At 40.2% G+C, this 25,162-nt stretch overlaps 1 protein-coding gene across 4 annotated transcripts in view; it reads right to left on the bottom strand.

Moving 5' to 3' along the window:
• Positions 1–25,162, bottom strand: part of EPB41L4A (erythrocyte membrane protein band 4.1 like 4A) — a 264,564-nt gene that overhangs the window by 126,565 nt on the left and 112,837 nt on the right. For all 4 annotated transcript variants that reach the window (XM_036848718.1, XM_036848720.1, XM_036848717.1 and 1 more), the window contains one exon: positions 23,818–23,922. In XM_036848718.1, the coding sequence (XP_036704613.1) occupies positions 23,818–23,922 (105 nt within the window). The remainder of the gene's footprint in view (positions 1–23,817; positions 23,923–25,162) is intronic.

Genomic DNA, 25,162 nt, shown 5'->3' with positions numbered 1-25,162 from the left:
ACCCGCCAACTCTCTGCCTTCTCCACGCCAGAACCTGAGAGGCTGACCATGACTGGAGACTCAAATTGTACAATCATAGATGGGCTCACTTTAAAGTCATTATCGGGAACCCTTGGTACCACCCAGAGTCCTACCATATTTTATTCTTTCACCTGCCTGGATAACTCCTTCACACTTTCTCCTCCCCCTTTCTCGCTCTCAGCTGATGATCTTGCTTATTTCACTGAGAACACTGAAGCCATGAGGAGAGAACATGTATGCATTCTCACAGCATCTACCAACCTGCCTGCATCTGTGCTGGTGTCCTGTCTTCTCTCTGCCTTATTACTGTGGATGAATGGCCACGCTCCACTTAAGCCCATTCCTTCCCATCTATTCAAGAACTCGGTTCCAGCAAATTTTCTGCTCTCTTCCCTGCACCATCAGTTTCCCTTTCCATAGAATCATTCCTGGCTAAATACATGCTTTTATTTCTCCCATATTAAAACACACACACAACTTTTTGATCCCTATATCTGCCCATTTTACTTCTGTACTTTAAATCAAATCTCTGGGGAAAAAATTCTATAGTCTACTTCCTCTCACCCCCTCTTTTTTTTTTTTTTTTTTCATTTGGTCAGTATTGATTTATTGGATGCATCCCTTCTATACCCAGCAATGTCCTATCTACTTTGGAATGTGCACAGATGCAAAGACATGGCAAGATAAAAGACATGGCCCCATTAATCAAAAATCCTAGAATTTGAGATTTAACAACTGTAGCTTGCCTTTATTGGCCTCACTGTATGTCTGGAACTATTCTAAGCCCATTTCTGGATTTGTTACCTCGTTTAATTGGTTCAGTTGAAAAGGTTCAAGTAGAACAGAAGTTTGATTTTTCTTCACATCACAGTACTGGGCAGATAAATCAGTTGATAGGGCTTGTTATGAGTCGATGAATGTGAAATCATTTTCTAAATTATAAAATGCCATATGGGGAGTGTTGGGAATTTCATGTACGGTGCTAATTTGGGGAGTAGTTTCAGGTTAGAGAAGACTTTAAAAAAACAGATAGAGTACAGAGCTTAGATTATGAGTCCCTATTTACAGATGGGGTATTTAAGTCTCTGAAAGGCCTAGTGATGTGTTCAAGGTCATATTGCAAATGAGTTAGGGAATCACTCAAGTCTCCTGACAATGGGTCAGTACCCTTTCCTCTAATCCTAATACCACTGGCCAAGTATACAACCAAGCCAAAAGGAAGACTAAAAGTGCAGTGGGGTGGACTAGACAGTCTCAGTTATGGGTTAACATCATTATTTGCTCTAGCACACCAATAATACCCAGAGAAGAAAATCAGGGTCATGGAAAACTCTAATTTGTAGTTTAAAAAAAAGAAAAATGAAAACAATGGTATTTTACATGTCTAGCACACCTACTTTGTGCCAGGCATTGTACTAGATGTTTTGCATATTATTTTTTCATATCATCCTTTTGACAACCTTTTAAGAAAAGTACTTTTATCCCCATTTTATAGATGGACATAGAAAGATGGCCCAAAGTTCCACAATGGGCCAACTGGGAAGCAGAGATTCAAACTCAAATATGCCTGTATCCAAAATATATACCATCTCCACTCTCTCACTATGCCTTCACTCAAGTGGAATAACTCTGCTATGTGAACTGTTTTCTAGTCTTCATATTTATTTTTCCCAAATTTGATCATAATTTCTTATCCAAGGGCTAAGGCCTCTCACCCCTCTTCAGTCCACTTTAGAACCCACTCTAGTTCCTACTACAATGACCTCCAATAGTTGTTAAATCTAATGACAGGTGCAGAGTCTTCACCCACTGTCTTGAAATACCTTTGTCATGTGGTCTCTAGGACACCACTCCCTCTGTCCTTTCCTCCTACCTTTCTGGCCACATCTTCACAATCTCCTTTGCTGATTGTTCACTGTCTCCTAACCAGGAAAGGCTGGATTGCCCTGGGCTCACATCTTACAACCAGGCTCCTGGCTTTAAATGACATCTATACATGACAACTCCCAAATGCATGGCCAGACCAGAATTGTCCCCTGAAGCCAACTGCCTACTTGACATCTCCACTAAGATGCCTATTAGAATCTTAAAGTTTTTATGTTCAAAGAGGAAAGGATGATTCTACTCCCTCCCAGAAAAACCTGTTCTCCTGCAGTCTTCCCCATCTCAGTAAATGGTACAAAACTTTTCCACTGGCTCCAGTCAATGCCTCTTTATCGTCTATCTCTTCTATCAATCTGCAAATCCTGTTGGCTTATGTTAAAAACATAAATAGGATCTGTCAAATTCTTACCACTCCCAGGTCCAAGCAGTCATCACCATTCACCTGGATTTCTTAAACAACTCCATTAATGGTATCCCTTCTTCTCTGCATTTAAAGGAATGCTTTAAAATATAGATCAGATCAGTTTATTCTCCTTCTCAACATCCTCCAGTGGTTTCCCTTCTTACTCAACTAAAATCCAAAGTCCTTACGATGGTCTATAAGGCCCTATATGATCTGGCCCTACTCCCCTTCACTCTCCATTGTGTGTTTTGAGAATGAGGCAGCAGGTAGGACCTTAAGGAGACTGTTAGTGGAAGGCGCAGGGCCTTCAAGGGGGCCTAAAGGAAAGAGAAGAGAAAGCTGTTGGAAGCAGGAAGAAAGAAGACCTGACTCTTCAGGCAGAAAGTTCAGCAATGCTGTTGCCTGGGGCAACATGGAAAATAAAGATGCACCTAATGAACTAGATGATCCAGATAAGATTTCCAGGCAGACTGGAGAAAGTGCTGATTGACTTCTTTTGCCCCTGACAATGAAATCTAAAAGGAAAGAGATAAGCTGAAAACAAACTGTGAAATATAAAGGATCCAGGACTTACTAGGTTTGAAATAAAATTCTCTCACCCCTAGACTTATCAGAAGGCAAATGATGCTACAATTAAGAAATGGCTCCTGGGCAAAGATTGAATCCAGAGTGCTCTCAGGAAATTATGAATGTAACTGTAAAACTTTATTAAGTTTTCAAAAGATCTAATATGATGCCTCATAAACTAAGAAAAGGTCCTCTAAGAATCTTAAGGGCATTGTTTCCCAAAAGTTTTACAAGGAATCTAAGGTATAGAAGAGCTTATTTCAAAGTGATTTGTCAATGTTGCCCTTGTCTAATAAAGCTGATTATAAATTGATTCATATGAAATCCACAAAGTTCTTTAAAAAAATTCTATCAGGGGACTTCCCTGGTGGTCCAATGGTTAAGAATCCGCCTTCCATTGCAGAGATGTGGGTTCCATCGGGGAACTAAGATCCCACATGCTGCGGGGCAACTAAGCCCGCACACTGCAACTACTGAGCCTGCATGCCACAATTACAGAGCCCACACACCGCAACTACTGAGCCCGCATGCCACAACTAGAGAGAAGCCTGTGTGCCGCAACGGAAGATCCTGAGTGACGCAACTAAGACCTGACGCAGCCAAAAATAATAAATAAACACATAATTTTTTTTTTTAAAAAGGAATTATATCAGCTAGAGTTGAAAGGACAGAGATCCTACACACTGAAAAGAGGTCTTTGGACCCCAGTCTTCATCAGGCAAAAAGCAGACTGAAAATACTACTTAGCTGCAAACATACATTACTTTTTATAGAAAGGGAAGGAAAATTCAGAGAACAGAACCAAAAGCCCAGAGGGCAGAGCCAACTGTCACAAGAAGTAAGACCAAGCTCTAATCAAAGAAACGGCTACCTGTGCCTAGCTAGATTTCAGAACTGTTATGGACTAGCGATTGCTATGTGCCTCCTGTTTTCCCTCATTCTAAATGCAACTCTTTACACCAATTATCCTATCCCATGTGTGTCCCATCATCACTATATGCTGAATGGTGGTGGGGGTATGTGGATATATATTTCTTACCCTCTTAATTCACAGGTCTTCAGATCAAGAGATTGAACTTGAAGAACAACACCCAAAGAGTCTGACTTGGTGGGCCCTTGGACCTTAAGTCTGAGTCCAATGTCATAATAAATGAGATTTGTGAAGGCCTTGGGAGGGATAGGTGCATTTTATATGTAGGAGGAAGAGAAATAATTTTTGTCTGGAAGATAGACTCTCATGTTTTAAAATATGTGTGCAAATTTAGTTGACGCTCCTCCCATCAAACGGGATAATCTAATCTCTCTTCCCTTTAAATGCAGGCTGGCCTTCTCTTCACTTCAAATCAGTAGAATACAGCAAAAGTAATACTCTCTGACTTCTGAGCTTAGTCATAAAAGGTGATACTGCTTTTGCCCCTCCCTCCCTCCCTATCTTCCTCTGGATGCCTGCCCTGGGAACCCAAACTCTACCCTGTGAGGAAGGCAAGCAACAACATGTAAAGTCCAGATGCAGGTGTTCTACCACCAGCCAAGCCCAAGCCAGTGCCAACACCAACCACCAGACACATGGCTGAGATTTCAGATAACTTCAGCCTCCAGCCTTTGAGCCTCTTCAGCTGAGACTAAGTGATGCAGAGCTAAGCTGTCCCTGCCAAGCCCTGTCCTCACCACAGGTTTACGAGTAGAGTTGCCTTTTTTCTTCTTTTTTGGCTGCACTACATGACTTGTGGGATTCTTAGTTCCCCAACCAGGGATTGAACCCGCACCCTTGGCAGTGAAAGCGTGGGGTCCTAACCACTGGACTGCCAGGGAATTCCCGGAGTTGTCTTAAGTCACTAAATTTTGAGGTGGCTTGTTATACAGCCATGATTACCAGGAACATGTGCCAATTCATCAAGATCTCTTTGATTCCTCACTCTTGCATACAACATGCTTGCTTTTCCTCCTGTGCTTAAATCATCTATGAACCTGGTGAGCATGCCCTAGCCCTCCATAGCTTCATGCCAGGTACTGATATCAATGTTGTAAGCCCTGGAACGTACCTAGAGACGTCCTTCTAAGTTGATATAATTCAAAAATCAGTTCTCTCTGCTTAAGGCTTAACCAACTAAACTATCTTTCAATCTAACCATCATTTTTTCATTTAATCCACAAATATATCAACTTTTCTGTATATCTTTCTGAATTCTAAATATACTAGTTTTATCACAAATAAAGAGGTCAGACATGAGTTGGTTTTTTGGTTGTTAATAGAACCATGTTGGATTATAGGGACCAACTATTCTATCTCCTAGAAGCCCACAGATCATCCCTTGGACATGCCTTCCTGCCAAGCCACGACTATCTCCAGTGAGGCTGCTCTACAATTGCATCTAACAGGCTGTCCTAATCTCTTAGGGGCCAGTGTATCGAATCACAAATGAGTTTGGATTTCTTCTTCTTCTTCTTCTTCTTTTTTATTTATTTGGTTGCACCGGGTCTCAGTTGCGGCATGCATGTGGGATCTAGTTCCCTGACCAGGGATCGAACCCGGGTCCCCTGCATTGGGAGCGCGGAGTCTTAACCACCGCACCCCTAGGGAAGTCCCTGGATTTCTTCTTAAAAATAAAAACAAACAGGTCTTAAGGATGACAGATTCTATGAGAAAAGTCCTGAATCCTGTGAGTGAACTTTAAGATATCAATTTTGCACTGCTCAAGAGACTTTAGTTCTTCTTCAGGAAGTTTTGTCTACATTTTTGATAACTGAAGTTGCTACCTACACATTTCTAACATCTAGATAAGTGAGGCATCACGGGTTACACTATGGAATCATTTTCATCTTGAAATAAAATCTTAAATCTGCCATGCTCTGAAACTGTAGTAACTGAAATAATACATAGGTGGTTAAACTAGAGTTTGTTTTTAAACTCTGTTCTAGTAACTGAATATAAGCATGGCTTTAAGTAACCATGTAATTTGTCACAGAGAAGCCAAGCCAACCCAAGGGGTTATGCAGTAAATAGGACCTGGAGTTCCTATTCAGCACCACTACACACAGTTGTGCCTAACTCCAGAGGCCCGAATTACACGGTTAGCAAAGATGTACATGGCAGCCCTGCCCCTCTTCTCTGCATTTATAGTCTATTTCTCCCTAAATGACCTTTAAAAACCTTAACGTCTCATGACTCTAAAAACCTAGGGACTCCCAAATGTGACTCTAACCTCTCAGGAGCCCAACTACTCGCCTAACATCTCCACCTGGATGTCCACTGGGCATATGAAGCTTCACCTGTTCAAGCTTCACCTGACTCCCCACTCCCAAAAGCCAGCTCCTCGATCAGGTCCCATCACTTCTTAGCTTCAACTTTCAATAGATTCCCATACACCCAGCCTACCATAGGCTGCTGGGCACTCTGTAATACAGACCCTGCCTACCAGTCACTTTGTCACCCTCCTTCTCACTACTATTAGCACCACTGGTCTTCTTTTCAGTTCTAGAAGACTTCATATTTGCCCCTGCCTTAGACCACTGAACAGCTGTTCCTTCTGCCTGCCATGCCCCTCCCTTCTTGCCATTCAAGTCTCAGTTTAAATGTCACCTCAGAGAGGCTGTTTCTGACCACTCGACAGAAGGAGTCTCCCAGCCACTCTGGCACATCTTATATTATTTTCAAAGCACTCATCACTACATGATATTTGAAAACATATTTACGATCTGTCTCTCCCTAGAATATAAACTCCTTAAGGCCAGGGACCTTGTCTCTTGCCGACCACTGCACCCTAGTTGCTGAGACACAGTGGTTACCCAGTAAGTATTTGCTCCATGACTCAGCGGAGATGAGAAATAGCAAATGCTCTTATCTCTTCACAGCCCCAGGTCAGGGGCGCTGATGAGAGTAAGGATATCACACTGTAAACAAGAAGTTTCCTAAGTGAATATTCTCTATAAAATATCCTGCAACCGCAAAAAAGTGGTGAGCGTCAGGCAAGGAAAAATTAAGCTCCTATATATCGTCAGCTTTTAAAGGGCCTACTTTCGTTAACTCAAAAAGCTACTTTGAAAATTCACAGTCCAAAAGAGAAAGTGGGTAAGTCTTGCCTCTGTCACCCCAAAAAGTACCTGCCCAACTTTGAGCAATTCCTGGAGCATCTCTCCCACTGGAACAGGTCACACAAAAATGGACAAACAAGTCATCTTAGCTTTTAGCACATGCAATATATTTGACATTTTATGAAATTCAAGACAAAATAATATAGAAAATAATGCATTTTATCAGTACGCTTCCGGCACATCCCAATCAAATCTGTTTTATATTCATGAAGAAAATCCGCTTAAGATTCAGCATAAGGTTAAATCAAGGTCAATTTATCAGAGGTTTGTATCAAAACACTAGATTAAAAAAAAAAATACCTAGTTTCCTATGATTATCAGGAAAATGTCTAGAATCATTAACTCTAAAACCGCTGCTTTTCCATTAGCCAATCAGCTGTCTGAAATTCCATCCTGTATAGCTCATTCTGAGTTAACCAGGTAGAAGGATAATCTAATAAAATCTTCATGATAAGGAAATCAGCACTATTCTTCTCATGCACTTATACAGCTAAGCAGGTGTGGGTCACAGAAACTGGTCACAGAAAACCTGTTTTATTGACAAGAAGAACACTTAGCATACCTGCATACTTTGTTACATATGCAAATATATGTGGATATGTATATACAGTGAAGTTTGTACCATTCCAGATAGTTTTGTTTTAAAGTATTTTGCACCTTTATCATGTCCAAGTGTTTCTCCTTTTAATCTATTTTTGGTTTAAAAAAAAAAAAAAGACACTGGTGCCATTAATGAAAATAGAATTCAGTGTCTCAACTTGCTAAAGCTGGAAGACAAATTTACGAAAGCCGCAGGATAAAATATTTCATTATACATGACCCATGGAAGACACATTTGTGCCTATTATGATCAACCATCTGAAGGAAAAGGAAGAGAAAAAAAAGAACTACAAGAGGGTTAGGTTCAAGATACACCATGGAGCCAACTCTAGACACATCTAGGTCCTTCAAAAGCATTTTTGAAACCATGGCAAAATCAACACACACAACAAACAATCAGAGCAAGCTCTGCTTCTCCCTAAGGGCTAGAGCAGGGAGGAAAGCAGGAGCGGTTGGCAGGTGGACAGGTTCCTCTCTCAGCGCTTCCTGGGGTTCTTTCCAGCAGGCCCGCTCCTGAATTCTCACCAGGCAGCACATGACTGAGCTCAGAAGAGATCAGACCCACTCTGAATGGAAACCGGCTCCAGAAAAGCACCATCACTTCCTTTCTTAATAGAAACTGTTCAACAACTATAGAGAAAGAGAAAAACCTGTCTTATTAAGAAGAGTTTATTATGAACAAATTTTTAAAAACCATGGGGCCCACAACCATACAGCCGCCGGTGTCATTACCTGAACTCAAATCCTCATACACCTCCTTCTACCACACACTACGCTGCCTCTTACTAGACAGGAATACTCTCAACAGCACCCAGTAGCTGCCAGCACACTAAGGATAGCATGTATCTGCAATTTCTTGCAATTCCAGATACTTCCAACGTAACTTCCTAACATCTCAGTAAAGCTTTAAAAAAAATAAATACACACATACATATATAGATATATATATCTCCGAAGTCTGGTTAAAATAAATAGCAGTAGAGGTCTTTCTTAAGAGAACCAAAGCAATAAATTCAAAGAACAGCAGGGAAAGGAGGCAGCAAGCAGACACAGAAAGGCAAGGCAGAAGCATTCTTGTCAAGGCCTGACCTCTCTCTGGCCTGCCATCTGTCTAGGTGAGAGATCACTTAGTTGGCAGTGGCAGAGGTGGTAACATAGTGAGAAACAAGACATAATCCCTCCCCTCAAGGAGTTTCCAGTCAAGTGGGGGATATTATTTAAGAGAAAAATACAATGTGTGACGACAGTGGTTAGCCTAGGGCACTTGCGGGGGTGAGAGAAAGCTTCAGGAGGAGACTAATATCAGAGACTGCTCAATCAGGGGGCAAGGAAGAGCAGGATCAACAGGTAAATATGAGGCGCGGAAGACGAGGAGGGTATTCAGGCCGGGGAAGCCGCAGGTACATCACGGAGACACTACAGTTCAGGTAAGGAGCTGCAGGTAGTTGAGTGTAGCTTTCATGTACCTGGAGTGTGGGTTTGGGTGGAGGATGATTGGAGGGGGGCTGAAGAATTACCATGCAAGAAAAGCTCTAGAGCAACCAAGGGTCACATTTCTTGAAGGACCTTGTAATCCTTGTTAAGGAATTCCTGCATTTTCCCTTTGGGACCCATTAAAGAATCTGAAGCCACAGAGGAGACATCCTTAAAGTAGTCTTTCTGAAAGAAAACTGCAATTGCAGGGGGCAAAACATGGGAGGGAGCAAGAGCAAAGACAGGAAGACCAGTCGGAAAGCTTTTGCAGAAATCCAGGCTCCCGTGCTGGCACCTCAACCAGGATTCAGGGCTGGGAGGTTAAGAGGTAACCGTAAGTCCTGCTGACAACTGCTGTCCTAGCTTAGTTACGAACAGTGACCCTTTTCACTCTCAAAAGTACCCTGGGGGGGGGGGGGCTTCCCTGGTGGCGCAGTGGTTAAGAATCCGCCTGCCAATGCAGGGGACATGGGTTCGTGCCCCGGTCCGGGAAGATCCCACATGCCGCGGAGCGGCTAGGCCCGTGAGCCACAACTACTGAGCCTGCGGGTCTGGAGCCTGTGCTCCGCAACAAGAGAGGCCGCGATAGTGAGAGGCCCGCGCACCGCGATGAAGAGTGGCCCCCGCTCGCCGCAACTGGAGAAAGCCCTTGCACAGAAACGAAGACCCAACTCTGCCAAAATAAATAAATAAATTAAAAAAAAAAAAGTACCCTGGGTTGGATGATGAATTACACAAGTCATGCTAGTTATGAAGGAGTAGAACTGACAGGACCTGGTGACGGGTTAGCTCTGAGGAGAAGGAGAGACGGTAGAGTTAAGGATGACACCCTAGCGTGAGTGGTGGCATTCACTAAGGTATTCAGACAGAGGGGCAGGCACCTCAGGGATGCAACCATGAGGACTTCCTAAAAGGTACAAAGACAACAGATAGTTTTAAGGGACTTAATTCCCAGATTCTCAACTTCTTTTTTCTTTCTCAAGAAAAATACATTTTTCTTCCCACTTTTCTTGAGAAATAATTGGCATCTCTGTGTAAGTTTAAGGCATTCAGCACAATGGTATAATTTACCTATATTGTGAAATGATCACCACAATAGGTTCAGCTAACATCCATCTTCTCATATACACACAATGAAAAGAAAAGAAACAAATGGTTCTCCTTGTGATGAGAACTCTCAGGATTTACTTACCCTGTTAACACACATACTTTTTCTAGACCTGATCTACGTGAGCACAGACCTGATGAGAGGTCCTGCCAGCTCTCCCCTCTGCCCTCCCCTTTCACAACCTTCTTTTCCCATTTACAGCAGGAAGGCACCTCTCACCCTTTCAAACTCTAGGGCGCACTGCCCCAGGATGTAGAAAATTCCTGAGCAGAAAGATAGAAACATTTTAAAATACCAGTGTCAGCAAAGTTGCCTTAAATAAAACACCCTAAACCAGAAAAACAGGGCTTTCCGTCTTTCCCTACCTTACACGCCTTTCTGGTGAGGACTAGGCAAGATGAAAGAAACATGGTATTTTGGTCCTTGGCTGGGTTGTTGGGAATTCAGGGATATTATAGAACAAGGCAGCAAAGGGAGTTTGTTTAATGATCTTGCAACTTCCATTGTCCAGCTACTATCAAAATATATAAAAATATGCCTAGCTCATGAGGAAGAGTCCCACAGAATAAAACAAATCAAAGCCCTAGTGAGCCTATCTCATCTAAGTGACAAAACACTGTGCCTTATCTGTCTACCCATCTCAGAAATCAAATTCCAAAGTGAAGTACTCGTCCCAGAATACATGTTAACATTTTTATTTAAATTGACAAATGACAGAATGTACACTGGTTTAGCTCAGTGGTTTGACAGTAACTGGTTTTGCCAAAGTAATATGTAGGACATTTTCCATAAACTGGATTAACTAAATCTGCAGCTCCACAATTCTGATAAAAACATAAAGTACATAAGTATAGATAAAAGCATTTTACCAAAAATCATGTACTGGCAAATGTTCGTTAAAATTAACCATTTTTAATTTTCCTAATCCTTTAAAACCAAAGTAGATTACATCAGATGCTTCTAAGTAAAAGAGAAAAAGCATAATTAATACTGTTTTGATAAATCTTGGTAAAGCATTTTGAATACATCTCCCAGAAATTCTGAAATTGAATTACTATAACGATTAACAAATTGTTCGCCACTCAAGAGGTTTTGATTTCATTGCTTTCAAACTAAACTGAAGGAGAACCCAGTGAGTGGTCTGAGAAATCTCTGCTCTCAGAGCAGATTGAGAGGGGTTGGTGATGACTACAGTGCCTTGGAGATACCTGACAGATTACTGAAAATAATTTTAGATGACAGATCACTATGTGATTTTTTTGGCGTGTAACTCAGGAGAGTTCAAGGAAGTAAGTGATCTTCCTTTATCAAAACTTCTTCCTTTTCAATCTAACTCCTTTAGTAGATAAGGTTACTCAGTGCTCATCCTTATAAAGACAAGAAATAGGAATAAAATTGATACTGAGCCCTATCTCACTCCAGGAATATATTATAATCATTCAGGGGTACATGAACTAACTGAGAAGAAGCAGCCCATTACTTCATTGAGATGCACTTCCAATAAATGTTCACTTTTTATGTTTAAGAGTTATTAAAATGCATAATATTTTGCTGTTTTAATTGAAAACCTTGGTAATAATAACTATTCTTATGGCTCAATAATAAAGCCTTAAGGTCTCATGAAATAAACTTTTTAACTTTCAATTTCTATAAAAAATATTGTTATGGATAAATATATTTTGTTAATAAAAATATAATGAGAAAATTCTATGAAGAAAGTAGAATACGAAGAAGATAAAAGGAACAAAGACAATTCTGACTTTTAATGTAGAACTTGTTCACGTCTACTTTTTAAACATTGACGATGAGTACCAAAATTGCTATGATATAGAGATGCATTTAAGAGTAATGTGACAGATTTTACAATGTTGGTACTCAAGATAAACCAAAAATTTGCATCTATTTAAACTTAGGATAAAATTTTTATTCTCAACCTAAAATTATACACAGGTACATAGTTTCTTTTCTTTAATTCTGGAAAATCACTACTCTTAAGAACATTAAAAAAAAAAAAGAGCACATCTGGAGGGAGAGATGATGACTTCAGTTTTGAATATGTTGTGTTGGAGGGACCTTAGGAATATCCAAGTATAGAATAAGAGCAAACACTTATACTGCACTGACCACACCATTTAAAGCACTAGTCTGGGTGTTTATAGACTCCTTTACCCCTCACTACCACCCTTTGAAGCTAGTACTATTATTATCCCCATGAGAAGACTCACCCAATGCCACACACCTCTCCCAAGTATAGAGTTGTATGAATCCAGAGAGTCTGTACACAGTATAATGTTTTGAGATGTCTGGGTTGGTGATACAAATTTGAGGGTCAACTGAGCCTTTAGATAGTAATCTAAACTATGGAGCAGATGAGATTATGTAGGAAGAGTGACATAATCAACAGCAGGAAAATGAGAAGCTTCACTGCTGGGGGTCACTGTGAAGATGCTTCTGGCATTCCCTTCCAGGCCTCTGGACTCATGAAGAGCCTCCAGCCATGTTTTTTGTGGGTTTTTTTTCCAGGTACCCTTGATGTTTTGTCATCAGTACTCCCAGGCTGCTGCACTGTTTATTATGGTCAAAGGGCTACTGAAGAAAACCTTTCTGCTTCTTGATCTTTGCCCTATTCCTTCACCAGATACCTGAAGATGCTTAGATAGTAAAGGTTCTTCCCCCCAGTTTTATTGAGATATAACTGACATATAACACCACAACCAAGTTGGATTCATCCCAGGGTCACAAGGATAGTTCAACATATGCAAATCAATGTTACATACCACATCAATAAAAGAAAAGACAGAAACCACATGATCATATCAACAGATGCAGAAAATGTAGGGACTTCTCTGGTGGTCCAGTGGTTAAGACTCTGCGCTTCCAATGCAGGGGGCACAGGTTCAATCCCTGGTTGAGGAACTAAGATCCCACATGCCACATGACGCAACCAAAAAAAAAAAAAAAAAAAGAAAGGAAAAGAAAAAGCAATCGATAAAATTCAACATACATTCATGATAAAAACTCTTACCAAAGTGGGTATACAGGAACCATATCTCAACATAATAAAAGCTATTTATGACAAACCTACAGCCAATATAATACTCAACAGTGGAAAGCTGAAAGCCTTCCTGCTAAAATCTGGAACAAGACAAGGATGCCCACTCTCACCACTTCTCTTCAACATAGTATTGGAAGTTCTAGCTACAGCAATCAGACAAGAAAAAGAAATAAAAGGTATTCAAATTGGTAAGGAAGAGGTAAAATTGTCATTATATGCAGATGACATGATACTAAATATAGAAAACCCTAAAGACTCCACACAAAAACTACTAGAAGCAAAGTAGCAAGATACAAGATTAACATACAGAAATCGGTTGCATTTCTTTACACTAGCAATGAAATATGAGAAAGGGAATGCAAACAAACAATCCTTTTTAAAACTACAACAACAAAATAAAATACTTAGTAATAAACCTCACCAAGGAGGTGAAAGACTTACATGCTGAGAACTACAAAACATTAATAAAGAAAAGTGAAGGTGATTCAAAGAAACAGAAAGATATCCCATGCTCCTGAATTGGAAGAATTAATATTGTTAAAATGGCCACCCTACCCAAAGCAATCTACAGATATAATGCAATCCCTATCAAATTACCTGAGACATTTTTCACGGAACTAGAAAAAATAATCCTAAATTTTATATGGAATCATAAAAGACCCAGAATTGCCAAAGCAATCCTTAGGACAAAGAACAAAGCAGTAGGCATAACCCTCCCAGATTATGGACAATACTACAAAGCTACAGTAACCTAAACAGTGTGGTATTGGCACAAAAACAGACACATGGATCAATGGAACAGAATAGAGAGCCCAAAAATAAACGCAGACACCTATGGATAGTTAATCTTCAACAAAGGAGGCAAGAATATACAATGCAGAAAAGACAATCTCTTCAGCAGGTAGTGTTGGGAAAGTTGGAGAGCCTCATGTAAATCAATGAAGTTAGAACACACCCTCACACCATACACAAAAATAAACTCAAAATGGCTTAAAGACTTAAATATAAGACACGACCCCATAAAACTCCTAGAAGAGAACATAGGCAAAACATTCTCTGACATAAATCATACCAATGTTTTCTTAGGTCAGTCTCCCAAGGCCATAGAAATAAAAGCAAAAATAAACAAAGAGGACCTAATCAAACTTACAAGCTTCTCTACAGCAAAGGAAACCATAAACAAAATGAAAAGACAACCTACAGACTGGGAGAAAATATTTGCAAATGATGCGACAGACAAGAGCTTAATGTCCAAAATACACAAACAGCTCATACAACTCAATAACAAAAAAACAAACAACCCAATTGAAACATGGGCAGAAGGTCTAAATAGACATTTCTCCAAAGAAGATATACAGATGGCCAATAGGCACATGAAAAGATGCTCATCATTGCTAACTATTAGAGAAATGCAAATCAAAACTACAATGAGGTACCACCTCACACCAGTCAGAATGGCCATCATTAAAAAGTCTACAAATAACAAATGCTGGAGAGGATGTGGAGAAAAGGGAACCCTCCTACACTGTTGGTGGGATTGTAAATTGGCGTAGCCACTATGGAAAATAGTATGGAGGTTCCTCAAAAAACTAAAAATAGAGTTGCCATATGATCTAGCAGTCCCACTCCTGGGCATATACCCAGACAAAACTGTAATTCAAAAAGATACATGCACCCCTATGTTCACAGCAGCACTACTCACAATAGTCACGACATAAAAACAACCTAAATGCCTATCGACAGATGAATGGATAAAGAAGATATGGTGTGTGTGTGTGTGTGTATATATATATATATATATATATATATATAATGGAATATTACTCAGCCATAAAAAAGAATGAAACTGCCATTTGCAGCAACATGGATGGACCTAGAGATTATCATCCTAAGTGAAAGTAAGTCAGAAAGACAAATACCAGATGACATCACTTATATGTGGAATCTAAAATACAACACAAATGAACATACCTACAAAACAGAAACAGACTCACAGACATAGAGAACAGACTTGTGGTTGCCAAGGGGGAGTGGGGTGGAGGAGGGAAGAATTGGGAGTTTGGGATTAGCAGATACAAACTAGCATATATAGGATGAATAAACAACAAGGTCCTACTGTGTAGCACAAGGAACTATATTCAGTGCTAAACCAGAATGGAAAAGAATATATACACTTACGACTGAGTTAATTTGCTGTACAGCAGAAATTAATACAACACTGTAAATCAACTATACTTCATTGAAATTTGTTTATAAAAACACTGTTTTAGTCCAAGACATACAACATAATGATTTGATATATGTATATACTGTGAAATGATCACCAAAATTAAGTTTAGTTAACATCCATCACCTCACACAGTCTTCTTTCCTTGTGATGTGAACTTTCAATATCTAGTCTCTCAGAAACTTTCAAATACACAAAGAGTATTGTTAACTATAGTCACCATGCTGTACATTACATTCCCAGAACTCATCTCATAACTGGAAGATTTTACCTTTTGACCACCTTCACCCATATCCCCCACCTCCCACCTCTGGCAACCACTAATCTGTTATCTGCATCCATGAGTGTGGCTTTTATAGATTCCACATATAAGTGAGATCATACAGTCTTTGCCTATCTCTGTCTCACTTATTTCACTTATCCTAATGCTCTCAAGATCCATCTGTGTTGTTGAAAATGGCAGGATTTCCTTCTTTTTATGGTTAAATAACATTCCATTACTTTATTTATACATACATATATCTCACATCGTTACCCATTCATCCACTGATGACACTTAGGTTGTTTCCATGTCTTGGCTATAAAAGTTTCAATTTGTAATAATCCAACATGACAAATTTAATTTCTCTCTTTGCAATAGGACTTGTGTGATCACTTACACACATTTTATCAGTCATTACAGGCATTTGCCAGAAGCTAAAGTTACAGAAAGTGAAACCTCAAACTCACACCGCAAAATACAACAAATCGTAATGCAAAGAAGAATACCATTACTCATGGCAGCGCCTGCCTGCTAGAGCTCAATGGATGGGATCATTTTTGCTCAATAATCCTCAGAGCTTTTGGGGGCGGTGGGGAGGATACAAATATATACACAGTTTAGTTTCTATTATTTTTAAGGAACTTACTTCAGAAAAAAATAGGGCCAGAAGAAGTAGCATTAAGTGTGTGCATATTCAGTCAGAACATAAGAAAACCATGGACAAAATCATATCAACATTTTTAGGAAAAGGCAGAGGAAAAGTGATCATAAAGAAGATTGAATAGGAATAACCAGAAGAAAACTTGAAAAGAGAAAAAAAAGGAGAACGTGTTGTCAGAAGAGCAAAATGAGAAGATTTTAAGAACAAGGGTCAATGTAACAACAGAAAGGAAGATAAGGGCTGAAAGCGTCACTTGGATGTAGCAACTAGTGACGACCCTGAGGACCGTTTCAGTGTATGATGGACATCAAAGCTGAACTGTGAGAAGTTTAAGAATGAATGAGATTTGATGGGGACGTCCCTGGTGGTCCAGAGGGTAAGACTCTGCACTCCCAATGCAGGGGGCCCAGGTTCAATCCCTGGTCGGGGAGCTAGATCCCACGTGCGTGCCGCACGCAACTAAGAGTTCGCGTGCTGCAACTAAGCCCCGGAGCAGCCTAAATAAATAAATAAATTTTTTTTTTTTAAAAAAAGGATGAATTAGATTTGAGAAGTGGAGGTGATGAATTTAGGCAAAGCTTTCTGGAGTTTAGGTGTGACACAGAGGGAGTCAATATGGCAGTAGACAAAGGATCCCATGGGAGTGGGGGAAGGGTGGTTTTAAATGTGAGAGATTTAAACATGCCCAAACCTTGACAGAAGAAAGGGAACAGAGAGGGAGAGGGCTGAAGATGCAGAAGAAATGAGAGGTGATAAAATCCAGGGGAGAGGCACTGGGGCTCTTCCACTGAGAGGAGAGGAAAGGATGGGTAAGGAGCAACTAAGTGTGTGAGAAGGGTTAAGGAGTTAGGGGGCTTCCATCTGATTTCTTTTATTGTCTTGGTGAAGAAAAGAAGAGTTCACTGGGGAAGAGGACATTCACATGCTGACTGAATCTGTATGCTACCTGTCTCCCTCCTTCTTTGACTTCTGAAGTCATAGGACAGCAGATTCAGCAGGTTGAATGCCATATTCTGAGAAAAGCTCTACCTGGATAGAATCTGCATTTGAAGGAGTAATTTGTAAAGACACCTCAAGTGCTAACGTTAAAACGGGATGTGATTATAACTACTAATTTTAAAACCAGAAGTAGTATTGAGATATCACATTCTTATTACTGCTTTCAATATCAACAAAACTCATCTTCAAAAATCTCCAAAGCTGTTTCAGAGTCCAAACCTTATTTGATTTTCTCTCTTCTTTCCCCCAGACTGTTTCCTTCTTTCCTCTATTCCACCTTTTAAAAATATGTATCACCAGCAATATTTTCCTCCATCCTAGTTTCAACAGGAAAGGCCTTCAAAAGGTTTAACACCTTATAGTATATGTGTGGTCCCTAATTTGGTCCTACAGCAATCCTGAATGTCGGGTCAGGGAAGGCATTATTCTCAATATTCAGAAAAATGAAGTGACTTGACCATTCTTAGAAGCAGACATAGGACTCAGACCTACCTTGTGACTCCAAAGGCAGTTGTCTGTTCTACCACACACACCCCACTTATAATAACTTCTGAACACCCAAAGGCAGCTCATGTTCCTTCCAGCTTCAGAGTAATTTCAAATTCACCTAATTATTAAAGGGGATAGGCCTGTATCATAATTTCAATTCTCTGCCTATCATTAACAGATCTTACCATCCCTCCCTCATAATAAGGAATCTAGATAATCGTGAAGCAGCAACTAATATTACTCATAGACATCTGCAGATACACATGCAGCCCTAATCACAGAAATCCTGAGCACCTGCAGAAGGATATATGCTATTATTACCCAGGAAAGTAACAGCAGCTCAGGTTTCTGCCTAATGTGGTGAAACCAAACAAGAAGGCCCTCAAGTTTCCACTGAGCAAGCAAGATAAAATGCTTCCCACAGTAACCATCTCTATTGGTTTCTTTCTGCTGCTGCAACAAATGACCATAAACTTGGTGGCTTAAAACAACAGAAATTTATTATCTTACAATTCCGAAGGCCAAAAGTCCAAAATGGTCTCAGTAGGTATAACAGACTGAATGTTTGTGTCCACCAGGAGTTTACATGTTAAAGCCCTAATCCCAATGTGATGGTATTTGGAGGTAGGGCCTTTGGGAGGTGCTTAGGTCAATCAGGAATGGGATTAGTGCTCTTGTAAGAACTCTTTTAGCATGTGAAGTTACAATAAGTCAGCTGTCCACAACCTGGAAAAGGACCCTCACCAGAACCCAACCACGCTGGCACCCTGCTTTCAGACTTTCAGCCTCTAGAACTGTGAGAAATCAATGTTGCTTGTTTAAACCACCCAGTCTGTGGTAATTTGTTAAAGCAGCCCAAACTGACTAAGACACTGGGCTTAAAAACCTAAGCGTAGGCAGAGCTGTGCTCCTTCTGGAGGAACCAGGGGAGAACCCTTGCCTTGCCCTTTCCAACTTCTAGAGGCTACCTGCCTTCCTGCCATCAAGGCCTCCTTCCAGCAAATACATGACTTTGACCTCTGCATCCACTGTCACATCTCCTCTGACTCTGCTGCCTCCTCTTTCATGTATAAGAACTCATGTAATTATATTGGTCACACCTGGATAATCTCCCCATCACAAGATCCTTAACTTAGTCACATCTGCAAAGTCCCTGTTGCCATATAAGGTGACATATTCACAGATGCTGGGGATTAGGACACTGAGCAGAGGAAGCTGGTACCCATTCAAAGTAAAGACACTCCAAGCTGAGCTGCTGGCCACCTGCCATGAGGAGAACAGGAAGGTGCTCCCAATGAACGGCCCCTCAACTGGGGATAGGCAGGCCTAGAACACACTGGATGCAGCCCACTCTCCCGGCATTTCTGCTGTTCTAGATTAAGGGTCAGTACTTTAAGAGAATTTTAAATATTTACAGCTAGAAAGTGGCAGGGTCATTCGACAAAGCTGGTGTGTTCTTGTAACCCCTATGACAGACGGCCTCACAGACACCTTCCATCACAGCTGGAGATTTTCTGTAAGTTGAACCATGGCCCAGATATAAAAGAGACATACCCTGCACAGACCAGTCTGGATTAAGAATGAACCTGATGACACAGGCCAGAGCAGAACAGAACGGAGGTTCTAGGCCCAGGCTAAGTGCTCTCACTATTGCTGTCTTTAAGGAAAGAAACTGCAAGTACACGAAGCCCACGGTGCATCTGTTTTTTTTTAAAGATTTTTTTGATGTGGACCATTTTTTTAAAGTCTTTATTGAATTTGTTACAATATTACTTCTGTTTTATGTTTTGCTTTTTCAGCCACGAGGCATGTGGGATCCCCAACCAGGGATCGAACCCACACCCCCTGCATTGGAAGGCAAAGTCTTAACCACTGGACCGCCAGGGAAGTCTCCCCCATGGTTCATCTTTAAGAGGGTGCTTTCTAAAAAAAAAAGCTTGAGGTAATGCAGGCGGCACTGTGTTAATTCAGTCTCAGTAACCGTGTCTTCACAAAGAACTGTTTTTATTTTCCAGAGATTCTTTTACAGACCCATCCTGAGAAGTGAAGTTAAGAAATTATGATGCTCAGAGTGTTCCAAATCAAGTCAGCTGTACCCTTAGAGAGACGTTAGCTTTAACAAGATTTATTTCTGTCCAGCTGTTACTCTTTACACATACATAACACCTAAATCAATGTGTTTGCTACATGAATTTCCCAGGACTTGGTTCCATGGAATGTACATAAAATCTGTATTTTTTCATTTAATATTCCAGGCAGTAAATTCACTTTCCTCAGAATTCCTCAGACTACATGAAAAACATAGAAAGCTCCAGAACATGGCCTGCATATATTAGGTATTCATTAAATAACAGCTGAACGACCACATGAATGTGGCAACACACAAAGGCCTAAATGAGCTCTCTTGCCACAGGTTAATCTGAGAAGTTTGCTTATTGGAAATTACCATTTAACTCTTCTCAACAAATATTAATATGTAAATTGCATAGAGAGTTCTTTTTTTTTAATTTATTTATTTTATTTATTTATTTTTGTCTCTGTTGGGTCTTCATTGCTGTGCGTGGGCTTTCTCTAGTTGCGGCGAGCGGGGGCCACTCTTCATTGCGGTGCGCGGGCTTCTCACTGCAGTGGCTTCTCTTGTCGCACAACATGGGCTCTAGGCGCGCGGGTTTCAGTAGTTGTGGCTCGCGGGCTCTAGAGCGCAGGCTCAGTAGTTGTGGCTCACGGGCTTAGTTACTCCGCAGCATGTGGGATCTTCCCGGACCAAGGCTCGAACCCATGTCCCCTGCATTGGCAGGCGGATTCTTAACCAGTGTGCCACCAGGGAAGCCCAAAAGAGAGTTCTTTAGTGCCCAAAGTATGCAAAACCTCTTTATCTTACACACATTCAAGTCAGGATATTATAGTGGTTGAACAGTCTTGGAGACATGAAGACTGGGTTTGAATTCTGATCTTAATACTTGCTAGTTATGTGACTTTGGAGAAACTGTTTTATCTTCTTAGATTCCGTTTCTTCATCCGTGATGGTAAGATAATAATATTTAACTTGTACAGTTGTCCTGAGCATGCAATGAACACAAGAAAATGTTCAACAGTTCCTGATACATTGATGACAACAATGGCGATGGCTGACACAGGCTGAGGCCTCTCGGTTACCCCCGTTCTCCAGGACAGACAACAAGCTCCCTGCCATGTGGGGGTCCACATGTCCCAGGGACAGATTCATCAGGCATGTTGCGCCCTAATTCTCTAGGGTAGCTGCCCATCTTCCCATGCAACACACACTAATTCTCTGAGGTGGGCATAAAGCCCTCCCTAACCCTTCCCTGCCAGCTCTGCAGCCACTGCCAGTCTAACTCACTTACATCTGCATGCTTATACTTCGACCACACCAGGCTGACTAGCAGTGCTGCAGGCTGCCCAGTTTATTCCCCCACCCCCAGCCAAAGTTCAGGCATGGCCCCAAGGCATGATCCACTGCTGATGGAGGGAGGAGGAGGCAGAGCTTTTCACTGATGTAGTCATCTCTTTTTCCTTGTCATCTTTCTTCCATTTTATCCCCAGCTCCTCTTCCCACTATCTCTTTTTATTTGCTTCAAGAGTTGATCTAAGTGGTGCCCATCAGGGCCTCGAAGTCTTCTCTATGTAGATCTTAATTACACTAAAGATTGTTACACAGGCATTCCCCATTAAAATAAACTTTCGGGTGCAGAAAGAGTAAAGCAATAAACAAAATCCCATCTAATGGACAGTAATTCAGGCATATTCACAGAAATCATTCCTCTACTTTTAGGACAAGGACTTTTCCCCATGGCCTGTGCTATTCTAACATAGAGTTATTCTTATTTACCATAAGCAACTATGGGATATAGAGAGTGAACAGGGAAATATGAAGTTAGGTTTACCAACAATCTCCTCAGAAACTTACAGTTGGGGAGGTTGCCCTTCCAGAGTGAAAAGGCTGCCTGTGCTTCTTCCTGAGGGAGATCCCAACTTCTACCTCAGAACCCAAGAGGAGCAAATCAGGAATGGAATCATGTGTTCCTACCCAGACACACTCTCCCAGCCCTGCAGAAATGACAGGCCTTGAAGAAATGGTTACCTAAAGTAAGAGTAAATTTTCATGAACTTATTCTCATAGCTTCCTACAATTAAAAGGAAAATAAGAGAATACATTTGAACGTACAAAGACTAAGTCACGTTTACAAATCACCTTTATTTTATCTGAGTTTACTAGAAAGAAATAAATTCAGGAGGCAAAAAGTAGTTTTTCATGTGATTTACACATCTGATGTTTTTACCACATAAAAAGCATGACTTAACAGTTTTCTCCTTCTATTTGTGTAATTTATTTTCTCCTAAAACCTGTATCACAGACGCGAACCCTTAGGAATAAAGGTAACAGAAAAGAAACTCTGTTCTGAATAAGCCCTAGAAAACTTTAAATAAACTACCAATACCAACTGCTAATTCTTTTGCAATGATATGAGCCATTGTTTAAAATTCTCTAGCTTTTCACATCTTTTTCTTTGGAATGTAAAAAAAAAAAAAAAAAAAAAAGAAGGACAGACAGATAAGGTCTATATAATTTTAGCAAGACAGTCGATTTTTCCAGGCAAGGTCTGACATACTAGATAAAATCAGGAAACTGAATTTCCCTCTGCTAGGAAAAATGGTATTTCAAAAATATGAATGTAATGCAAGATATCTTCTATAGCCTTCAATTTAATCTCTCAGTACAGATTTACAGTTCTGCTATATTGACTTATGGCCTGTACAAGACAGAAGTCAGTGAACTTCTGAGTACGTCCGCTCCCTTTCTTTGCATTACGCATTAACGACCACTCGCCTTTAGAAAGCAATTCCTTCCTATGGAAAGCTAACCAACACACCCAATCTTTTATTCCTACTTTGTGAAATGCTCATGTGAAACAAAATAGGTTATGGAACAAGCTCAAGAAAAATCACGAGTTACCGCCATCAATAGCATTCCACTTGTCTGCCTCTTCTCATCATAGAACGTTCTTGGGAACAGGACAGAAAAGGCCCACTTAGACAATCATGCATCTCAATGAACAGACCCCAGACCCAGATGACCCAGTGGAGGCTGGGACAACTGAGGAAGAAAGAGGAGGAAACCTATTTTAACAGTATAAAAAATAAAAGATATGTCAAATACGGTATTTTTAAGGTAAGCATATAAGCATTATAAGCATAAATAAGACTGTCTATCTGAGGTTAAGATCTGTCTTAGACTTTTAAACCAAAAGTCACATTAATGAATATACTTTTGTACCTCAGAATCATCACCTCCAAAGTCTTTCCTCTGTTCATCACCAAGAGACAGCATTTCAGTCTTACCGAATAGAATCTATACTAACCAATGTGGTAGGTTTCTTAGTACCTCTCTACCATCCAACTAGTCAGGAATTCTTCAGTTAAATCCTCATGAACAAATGACATCCTACACCAAAAGCTTGGTTGCCGTTATTACTCTTATTCCATGAAGCTCATGAATGAAAACCCCTATGTATTTTATAATTGCTCGTCCAACTTATAAAACTTAGATCGGCACCTTTTTACACTGTATTTCTTTAAATACTCTTTAACCATTTACTTTCTTAAAAAGCAATAATGCCTATCACTTCAAGAGACTAGCCACTTGGCTCCTAACACACATGAAATGGCGAATTCAGTCCTCCTAACAGCACAAAGGGAAAGTACTCTCTATAATATGGCTGCGAAAAAACAGAAACTATGTAAGCCACCTACAAAGAAATCTGCACACACATAAGCTATGAATCCTACAACTCTACAACTTTTGGCAGAAGTGGAAAAAATGAAAAGAAATTAGCAATGGAAAACATGTTTAAGTTTTTCAGTCATTTTCAGTTACAAAAACCTAAAGATCAGGAAAAGCCAGAGATACAGTGAAGTTTATACAAGAAAAATTTAATATGAAGTCATAGTACTCACCGTCTGATGGTTTCTGTCACAGTAACGCAGCCCAAAATAATCTATCTCCACAAGGTTTATGTGACGGAATACGTGCTCAAGGACAACGGAACCTTTCGTTGACTTCTGCAAAAATAATTCACAGTTTTATTTTGTTTTGTTTTAATAAGGTGCCTTGTCTTTCTCAGTGGGACACAGTCACAGTTCTCATCTTTTATTAGCTTTGTTCACATGGGAACAATTTTATTAGCCCATAGTTCCCTCTTTAACTTTTGCCTCAATTACAAAGAAAGGGATTTCAGTATTAAATGAATTGCTTTGGAAAACAATTTTTTAATTTTTGTACATTTTAAATTAATATAAGGTTCTTTTCTTACAGGACTGTAAAATACCTTTAAGACAAAATTATTATTTTAATAAAGATAACAGTTTATATGGAGTGCATCTAATAAATTCATCAAAAAAACTTACTTTGGTTTAAAATCCCACAGTTCTTTCACTTTAAAAAGCAATTTTCGGGCTTCCCTGGTGGCGCAGTGGTTGAGAGCCTGCCTGCCAATGCAGGGGGACACGGGTTCGAGCCCTGGTCTGGGAAGATCCCACATGCCGCGGAGCAACGAAGCCCGTGCGCCACAACTACTGAGCCTGAGCGTCTGGAGCCTGTGCTCCGCAGCAAGAGAGGCCGCGATAGTGAGAGGCCCGCGCACCGCGATGAAGAGTGGCCCCTGCTTGCCACAACTAGAGAAAGCCCTCGCACAGAAATGAAGACCCGACACAGCCAAAAATAAATAAATAAATAAATATTTAAAAAAAAAAACAAAAAGCGATTTTCACCTACATCATTACTCTCACAACTAATGCAGAAGATATATAAAATTAAAATAACAATAGCCAAAGCTTTTTAAAATTTTTTCTTATTTTCCTTAGTAAGGTTTTATGTTTTATTTTTTTAATTGAAATATAGTATGCATACAATATTATGTTAGTTTCAAGTGTACTACATAAGGATTTGACATTTGCATACATTATGAAATGATCACCACAGTAAGTTTAACAACCATCTTTTCCCATACGGTTACTATGATATTATTGACCATATTCCTTGTGCTGTATATTACATCCCAGTGATTATTTATTACGTAACTGGAGGTCTGTACCTCTTAATCCCTTCGCCAATTTGGCCCCCTCCCTTCTGGCAACCATCCATTTGTCCTTTGTATCTACAAGTCTGCCTTCATTTTGTCTTATCAGTTTGTTCTGTTTCTAGATTCCACAGGTATTTGTCTTTCCCTGTCTGACTCATTGCTCTTAGTATAATACCCTCTAGATCCATCCATTTTGTCACAAATAGCAAGGCTTCTTTTTT

Source organism: Balaenoptera musculus, chromosome 3 (genome assembly GCF_009873245.2).
Source record: "Balaenoptera musculus isolate JJ_BM4_2016_0621 chromosome 3, mBalMus1.pri.v3, whole genome shotgun sequence".
In the NCBI taxonomy this organism is placed as follows: domain Eukaryota; kingdom Metazoa; phylum Chordata; class Mammalia; order Artiodactyla; family Balaenopteridae; genus Balaenoptera; species Balaenoptera musculus.
The sequence above is the reverse complement of the archived record's forward strand: the minus strand, read 5'-3'. Positions and strand labels throughout refer to the sequence as shown.